Here is a 9,939-nt window from a genome sequence, read left to right on the forward strand (position 1 = left end):
GGGGAGAGTACCACCCACAGTCATTCTAAGAAGTGAACTCTGACCTTAAGACTGAACATGTAATTTCTTCTATGTTAAATAAAATTTGTAATCTAATTTTATAAATTTGGGAGTGCTTCAAATATGACATTAAAACAAGGTGTCGTTAAAAGTAGGTTTTTTAACATTATCAATGTATAGTATAGTATAGTATAGTAAAATCGTGGAACCAATAAAAATTTGACGTTATATTAGGGTTGGTGTTACATCCGATGACGTTATAATCAAGTTAAACTGTATATTGTTTGTGCAAAATAAAAAAAAAAAAATTTCAGATGATACAATAACCACAATTATTTTTTTCAAAAATGGGAAATTTTTGTTACACATTGACAAAAATTCAACCCGGGCCAACATGCAACAGAGAGAAATTTCAAAATTGGATAGGTTAATTTCATCAAAAATGCATCATGGATGACCTCGTGGTAGTGGCCAGTGAAGTTTGAACGATCGCGCTCAAAAGCAGCGATACCAAAGAAGATTGGAGAATGAGAACAAAACCCACCTTGAGCGTCAAAGTGATTCCACTTAGTAGTGAAACATAGTCTTGTCCCAAATACGGTTTTGCCATTTTACTTGTTTTTCACTTGTGATTACATACTATGTCCTCAAAAGTGAATAAGCTTCAGACATTAATACATATGGATGAAAAAGACAAGTACCAGGTGTATAAGCTTAAATCTGCTGTTTGCTAATAGATGGCTGTAAGGTAATAGATGGCTAATACTCTGTGCCAAATATCAACTCTTGACATGTATTCCTTCATACCTCTAAGCTGCTAACACAGCAGGCAGTATGATTTTATAAACAAGACATAGTTTTGTCAATAATGTGATGAATTAACTATTTTACATCATTAGTGAAAACAAGTCTGAAGATATAAAAGTTTTACATGACGCCATACTTCTTTTTGATGATTTTGACATCTGTCAACATCAATCAGTGCTCATCATCAGAAATTTCATATAACAACATATATTTTTCCTTTGGTAATCATGTCTACTTTTGTGCCAGAAAAAGATATGTGGCAAGCTTTGTTTTTCTGCTTCAATTTGAATAAATCGGCTGCTGAAGCACATCGAATGCTTGTGGAGGCCTACGGCAACAGTACTTTATCGAAAACCACGTGCAGAGATTGGTTTCATCAGTTCAAAGATGGCAATTTTGAACTGAACGACAAGAAGTGTGAAAATTGGCCCAGGAAGGTTGAGGTAGGCTCTTTTGGATGAGAACAATACCCAATCGCAAAAAATGCTTGCTGAGCAATTGGGTGTTACTCAATCAGCCATTTCCATGCGTCTACGTGCCATGGGAAAGATTCAGAAGATCAGAAAATGGGTGCCACATGAATTGGACGATAGGCAGATGGAGTGACACCAAAACACATGCAAAATCTTGCTCACCAGACAAAAAATAAAGTCATTTCTGCATCAGATTGTAACTGATGATGAGAAAAGGATATATTTCGAGAATCCCAAACACAAGAAATTGTGGGTTGATCCAGGCAAACCATCAACATCTTCAAGACCAAATCGCTTTGGATGGAAGACAATGCTGTGCATTTGGTGGGATCAGCAGGGTATCATCTACTATGAGCTGTTGAAACCTGGTGAAACTGTCAATGCCCACCGCTACCAACAACAACTGATCAAATTGCACTGTGCTCTGCGTGAAAAAAAGGCCAGATTATCAGCAAAGACACGACAAACTGATTTTCCTCCATGACAATGCACCATTGCACGCATCAACATTGGTCCAAAACTACTTGAGATACTCAACTGGGAGGTGTTACCCCATCCCGCTTATTCACAAGACCTGGCCCCTTCCAACTATCACCTGTTTTCATTGATGGGCCACACGCTCACTAAGCGGCATTTTGATTCTTACAAAGACGTCTGAAAATGGCTTGATGAGTAATTTGCCTCGAATGAGAAGGATTTTTTTTGACATTATCCACACATTTCCCGAGAGATGGAAAAAATGTGCCGCTAGTGAGGGAAAATACTTTGAATAAATTTGTTTTTGCTTTCTAAGAAAAAAACATGTGTTTTTCTGACTAAAAAACAGCAGATTTAAGCTTATACACCTGGTATGCCTAATATGAAAATAGGGTAGCATAGTCACAGCATTTTATTTTTTTTTTAATTGTTCATATTATGGACAATTTCCTCATGCAATCATGTTTGTTACCACTATAATCTGAAAATACCACCATATCTGAAAATAAATGTAAAGAAATAAAAGTTTTATTTAATGACATAAAAATTTAAATCTACAGTGACTTGTTTTTGTTAAACAGGAAATGATGTCGCAATTTTAATCTCTTGTTTTATAAGCTTTAAACACAAGGAATAATAATACCAATGCAATAAAATAATTATATTACGCGTAAAAAGACTAAACTAAAATTATAATTCTAAAGGTTCAAACATACATGATCTAGGTCCAGTGCTTAGCATCTTGTCTAATATGTGGCTATTGTCACTTATAAGTCTCTGAAAGTTTCATGTCTCTAAGCTAAAAATTCAATTTTCAGAAGCCCAGTTTTTAGAAATGGTTGAAAAGTGGGTCCTCTTCTTTGGACAAGGAGTTGTTTGTGTTTAAGGCTACATGATTACAAAAAGTTTCGTTTGGAGATCCAAATGTCTGGCCCTCTCTTTGTCAAAAAGCTTTTGCTTTCCAGATGCCAAACTGATAATTCTACCAGCACTTGCATTAATTAGTAAGTAAAGCTGGTGGTGATAAATAATTTGAAGTGGTGAGAAAAATTTTAAATTGGTGAATGGTTGGTGATATTTTTAAATTTTCCAGAGCAATCCCTGCCTGTATAAGTAATATTTATTATTTTTTATACACAGTTGTAAATTGAGTTACAACTAAGTTTAATTCTGTGACCCATCATGTTCAAATAATGATAATAAAGAAAATATAGTTCCCAAAGATGCACATAATTTATACACTAATTGCTTATGTATAGTATTTATATAGTAATCTAAAACTGACTCATTTTTATGCTTATTAGACACAGTGTTAATAATTAAAGATTCATAGAAACAACTTGCAGGGAGTCAACAAAGTTCAAAGAAAAAAGAAACATACCAAGTTAGTATTGCAACCTGTTTGTAATTGATTTAATTTTTATTGTTACGTTTTACCTTTGTGGTTATTAATTCCTTTAACCTTATTGTAAAGTCCCCAGACCAGGGTGGAAAACCTGTGGCATGTAGAAATAAATCATCTGGTACATAATGTATCAAACAATTTTGATTTATCACCTGTCTTTTGCAATCATCTTTTTGGTTTATCACCCAATCATTCTCTTTTCAATTAGCTTTTTTACATTTATTCTAATTAAAGCATATTCATTTAATCTCTTTAAAGATCATTACTTGAAGTCTAAAACCTTGGCGAACACAAACATCTCTAAAGCTAAGTATGCTTATTATAAGGCACACAGGCTCAAAAAGGTTTGCCATCCCTGCCCTAGAATGAGCACATCTGCAGAACATAATTCTGTTTTTGCTTTTTTAGCACTAATGGCCCAAACTTGAGTTGTAATTAAATACGTTTAAGTTAACAAGTTACTGTTATATATAGATATTTTTTTTATTGCTCATTGCATTATTACATTTAAAAATAATTGTTATATCAATTATTTCTATCAAAGAATATTTGTAACTAGAAACAAAACAGAAACAAATCATTAGCAAGAATGATCAATTGTTGAACTTAAAAACTATTTTTAATATTCTAGTTTTAGCTGTCATAATTACAGATTGTTGCAAGTCAGTGTCTTATTTTATATTGGAATTATTAACTTAATCTTTATTTTTCTTTTATATATTTCCTCCAACCTTAGTTTATCATAAATTTGAAAAAATCTCTCTACAAAATATAATGTAATCTTTTATGGATATAACTAAATACTTTTGAAATAATACGATACCTCATTCAATTCTTTCTGCAACTTTTCAGCTTCTTCATCAGTTAATTCCTTTACTCTTGGTTCATTATCTAAGTTTGCTTCTTCTTGAGCTTTACGTGCTTGTCTTTCTTTGCGTCTTCTTTCCTCTGCTTCTCTTTCTTGTTCTTTTTTTGCTTTTTCACTTAATGCTTTAGCTTCATATTTTTTAAATTTTTCTAATAGTAGCTGTTCAAATTAAATTTCAAAACTATAAATTAAAAACAAAATACAAAAATACTAACTGAAAATTTTAAAAATGAATAATGTTCATATATAATTTATTCTATTATCATCAATTTTTATAAAGGAAAAAAATATATATACATACATATTAGAATTTTAATGAAATGTTTTCATAATTAATAAACCAACACAAATTGCATTAATTAAAATTTATTTTTATTTAATTAATTTTCTATTATTGATCTCATTTTAAGTTCCATCTCTTGACTTCTCTCCTCTTTTTTTTCAAACAAAGAATATTTTTAACTAGAAACAAAACAGAAACCTTTATATTATGCAACAAACAAAATTTAACAATTACCTGTATATTCTAAGATTATGTTTAGTGTTTTGTTAACATTTAAATTTGCATCACATATTAAAATGTAAAAATTTTTAATATTGTTCAAAGTAATCTTTTTGAAATATTTAAATTTACTAATTCATTTATCACACTTCAACACTTTTCAGTTTACAGACAAAGCTTGTTCATGAAGCCAATATTCTGTTAATTGTTTCATGTTAACAAAAATTAAAAAAAAAAATTAAAATTTTACAGACAAAATTATAAATTCAAAAATGAAATAATGCCTTAATTTAAGGAATTAATAGTTTGTGTAGCCTTCTTGGTGACAAATATCATCATGTATGCAATACAGCATTGAATCAACGAATTTAATCAACAGCTCATCTGAAATTTCATCCTAACATTTTTGACTGACTTGTTTTAGGTCTGCAACTATTGAAAATTCTCTTATATCCTTGTAAACAGACTTAACAAGAAGCCCACACAGATTCTCCATTGGATTCAGATTTGCAGGCCATGACAAAACTTCATTATAGTTTCATCATTTTTGAATTGTGGTAGGATATGTTATCTTGCTGAAAGATAAATTTTACACATTCAAGAATGTGACCATACTTACTAAGTTGAACTTCCAATGGAATGCAATGGAATTTATCAATCAAACATCCAGAAACAGACGATATCAGTCTTTTATTGAGCTGAAAATGCAGCCAAGCCATCACAGAGCCACCAACCATTTGTCAACTCATTTGCACATTGCCTTCAGCTCTTAAATCATGCCCATAGTCGAGTTGAACAGGAAAGTCCAGCAACACCTTTGCTTTTGCTTGCTGAAAACTTAGATTGAGTTGCAAGTAAACATAACCACCTTTATCATGAGATGATAAACAATATTTTCTTCCATGACACTTTTTTGTGGCACCCACCAATTTCATGTTTTATAACATTAGCTCAGCATGTTGAGAATGGCTAATTGCAGCAGCAATTTCCTTCTGAATTGCTCCACTGTCATAAAGTCTCTAAATTTGTATCATTTCAGGTTCTATGAATTGGTATGCATGTAGCATGTTTCTTGTTCTCTCAATAATTATTAAATATTTATCACTTCATACCTATATGTAAATGTTTGATATATCTTCATTTGCATACTTTTGCCTATGACTGTACATGAAATTTACACTTAACTTAGTTTGTTTCTAAAATCTTGATTTTTTTAAAAATATTTTGTTTTCAAATAATTTATGAGTATAAAACTATTTAACATTAAAATGATGGTTATAACTGATTATTTTTGCATATTACATTTCATTTAAACAATTTATTCATTTACATTCTAAAATCATTATTTGAACTACATTTTTGTCTACCAATGTTTAATTATTGCAAAATAATGATTACTTCTGCTGCATGGCATTACATCAGTTAATTCTCATCTCTTCCTAATATTGAGGCAGAAGTAAATTTTCTTTTATACTATACATTTAAATCTTTGAAGAATTTATAAATACATTCGGTGATCGGTTAATGAACAGTTTGGACAGCGAACAAATTGGATAATGAACACTTTCACAAAAGATTTTTATGCTTGGACAATGAAAACTTCACAGAACAAACAGAAAAAGAAGCGACATAAAATAGTAAATACCGATTAGTCTTTCCTTGTCTCTAGGTGACAATTTGAAATCTTTGGGAGCTCTGAAAGCGTCGACATTAATGCTCAACCCAATACCGGTCAGATAGTATTCCTCCAAATTTTGAAATTCTCCCTTATAATTCCAGCTTTTTGTTTACCTTTCTGACAAATAATTTTTTATAGTCTTTGCGAGACTGTTGGACGGACACATGTTAAGTTTTCCGTCGGGGTTTATTTACGAAAGGTTAGAGTTTAACTGTCCCATCAGACATTTGTTAACGTTTTAATTCCAAATTTCACATTTCATCTGGGCCTTGCATTTAAAATAATTTTTTGTGCGCTAGTTGATTTCTGTTCTCTGAATTTTTGTAAGCACTTTTCTGAACTTTTTATTTAAAAAAGAAACTGATAATATTATGGAGCCTAAAAAGAGGAGTGTCAAGAACTGTGCTCACTGTAGAAATCAAGCAGAGATAATAGTCAAGGTAGAGAATGGGCACAAGATGTCTGATGTTGCTAGGCAGTATGGTTTGAACATGTCTACAGTAGGCACAATCTTAGCTATGAAAGATATATCAAGAATTCTCAAGCTGCTAACGGAGTAATGAAAATCACATCTGAGAGATAAAGAGCATTGAACAGCTCATAATAGAACTTGAAACTGATGTGACGACAGAAGAATTCCAAGAAACTCTGAGATGTGCTTTCTTCTAAAGACAAAAGAGGACCAATGTTGACATCTGCTACTAAAGATCATTTGAAGAAGTGGAAGGATGTCAGAACAATGGTCATTCAAAGTGGCATCCAAACCAGAATGAGGTTAATAGGCTTGGAGATCTCTATGATTACAATGCTATTAATTACTTCTGAAAAATTCTGAAGAAAAGAAAAAAGCAATTGACATTGGACAGATTCATTGACCCCCACAAATGGAAAAAACATGACTAATAAAAATGCAGGCTTGCATATATATGTATTTTTACTATTACATATAAACATAGTAAAAAAGTGTATATTTTTTATTTTTTAGAGTCTCCAGAATGAATTAACCAAATTTCCATAAAAACCTATGGTAAATTGATAATTGGTTAACGAACAAAGTCTTGGAACGGATTATGTTCGTTAACCAATCACCCACTGTATATAATAAAAGTCGAATGATTCTTCTGTTTTCATAATAAACTCCTCTTATATAAAAGCATTTGATTTCTGACATTTCCCCTACAGTTTTCTAAATCTCTCCAATGAGTTTCTTCAGCTTATATGTATCCAAATATGCTAATTTTTAACTATAATAAATTATGATTATTCTCAAGTAAAATGAATTACAAGAAACACTAAATCATGTGCTAACAGAAAACAGTCAATTTTTTTGTCTTTTGATATAATTTTAGTCATGTACAGTTGAACCTATATCTCAAACACATTTATCTCGAAAACCTCTGAATCTCAAAATTTATTTTTGCCCTTCATTTTCAGCCTAACTTCAATATATTTTCTATGTTTATCTCAAATAATTTTTCCCAAATCTCTATCTCAAATTATGGACTGAAGTGTCAATTACAATTTCAAAACCAGCAACTACATTTTGTTAGCATAAATTGCAGTTGAGAAATATCTCTGCAATACAGTACATATTGACAAGACTATGTCTTGTTTATAAAATCATACTGCTGCTGTGTTACCAGCTTAGAGGTATGAAGGAGTACAGTACATGTCAGGAGTTGCAATTTGGCACAAAGTATTAGGTACCTAAATCATTTGCGCATAAAAAAATCCAGACTTGTAGATAGTCGGGACCAAGAACAGAGTCAAAATAAAATATAAAATGGCAATTCTCTCTACAAAATGGCAAACCAAAGTCAGGTGGTGAGAGTGCCACCCACATTCATTCTACGAAGCAGATGCTGACCCTAGGACAGAACACACAGTATTTTCTTTGTTAAATAAAATCTGTAATCTAATTTTGTAAATTTGGGAGTGCTTCAAATATGACATTAAAACAGGGTTTTATGTCATTACAAGTAGGTTTTTTAACATTATATAGTATAGTAAAATTGTGGGACTGATAAAAATTTGATGTTATATTAGGCTTGTCATTACATCTGATGTTATAATCGGGTTAAATTGTTTTTTTATTTTGCACAAACGTTATATTGCGCAAAATAAAAAAACAATTTCGGACGATACAATAACCACATTTATCTTTTTCAAAAATGGGAAATTTTTGTTACGCATCAACAAAAATTCAAACCGGGCCGACACGCAACAGAGAGAAATTTCGAAATTGGATAGGTTAATTTCATCAAAAATGCATTGTGGATGATCTCGTGGTTGTGGCTGGCAAAGTTTGAACGATCACACCCAAAAGCAGCAATACCAAAGAAGATTGGAGAATGAGAAAGAGATCCGCTTTGAACGTCAAAGCGAGTCTCCGAGACAGTCTTGTCCCAAATACAGTTTTGCCATTTTACTTGTTTGCAATTAATGCTGCTTTTCTCTGATTGGCTAGGAGTTTGGCTTACATCTTATTAGTCTAAGAAAGTCAGGCATCAAAAACTATTGACAAACTGTTTCTGTTAAGGTATGTCAAAAATGTTTTATTTATACCTAATACAAGTATTACTGTACAGTATTATACGTACTTGCTATTGTACTAATAAAATATACTGTACCTCCAATCAATCCTATTAACCTATTATTGTGCAGGAACCTCTATATCTTGAAACCTATCTTAAATTTTTTCTTATTCCCATGAAATTCAAGATAGACAGACTCAACTGTATATTTTTTATATTTCAACTCATCACCAGCTGCTATCCTTTATAATGTTCATCTATAACAGGTCTCCAAACTTTTTTCAGCAGGCCACATAACAGAGAATGATGAATTTGGGCCACACAACCATTTTGTTCAATTCAGTATACTGAATACACAAAAAATAAAGACAACCAACATATTTATTTACCAACAAACAAACACAATCACTGCAGCAAGCGCATAATCACTTTCCTTAGAAACTTCATTGCAGATACTTACACAAAAAGCGCTCTGATATATATAGTTGCAAAAAGTAGCTGAATTGTTTATTTCCCTGATTTTTCTAAAAAATATATTACCATCAGATGCAAAAATCAGTTTGTAGATAACTTACTATGTAAAAAAATAATAAGTGCAAGTAAAAATGCCAGAAGCACTTCTGGCATTTTTACTTACACTTAGAGCCTGTACACACTAGGCATTTTTCAACGCGCATTTTAAAGAACCAAGAATTCTATGTAGCCGTACACACTCAAACGTGCGCTTTTGGCCAAGTGCGCGTTAAACGCGCGTTTATAGATTTTTGTTAAAATGCGCGTTTTGCGGGCGTTAGCTGAGTGCTTTGAGATATATGTGCTGCCATGTTATCGTACATGCGATCGCGCGTTTTCCCAGCGCTTTACAGGCGCTTCTAGATTTACGCCGCCATTTTGCCGTATATTCGATCGCGCGCTTTTGGGTAATATCTACTTTTATAATATGGAGTAAGTCGTCAAATGATTTTATAGATATTTTAAAAGAATTAAAAAACTTGAATTTATTTTGTCTTAGTTTTGGATACAACGTCACAAACATTTCATGCGTCAGTCTATCTCGTAATATTGGGTGCACCCAAAATTCTCTTTGCCTCTGCCATCGTCTTTTATAGCGACGATAGAGGAGCCACACACAAGCAATCACTTCCACATCCATTTCCAAACCGAGCCAGTGCGCACGCTCCGCTAAACGCTCGTC

The 9,939-nt window shown here is 32.1% G+C and overlaps 1 protein-coding gene across 1 annotated transcript in view; it reads right to left on the minus strand.

Annotated features, from left to right (window-relative positions):
* The window catches only part of LOC111617932 (nuclear migration protein nudC-like), a 52,362-nt gene that overhangs the window by 27,811 nt on the left and 14,612 nt on the right, over nt 1-9,939 (minus strand). The window contains exon 3 of the mRNA XM_023359317.1: nt 3,986-4,189. Coding sequence (XP_023215085.1) covers nt 3,986-4,189 — 204 coding nt within the window. The remainder of the gene's footprint in view (nt 1-3,985; nt 4,190-9,939) is intronic.

The sequence above is a fragment of the Centruroides sculpturatus genome, unplaced genomic scaffold (genome assembly GCF_000671375.1).
Source record: "Centruroides sculpturatus isolate CEXI.00-Female unplaced genomic scaffold, Cexi_2.0 scaffold57, whole genome shotgun sequence".
NCBI classification, from domain to species: Eukaryota; Metazoa; Arthropoda; class Arachnida; order Scorpiones; family Buthidae; genus Centruroides; species Centruroides sculpturatus.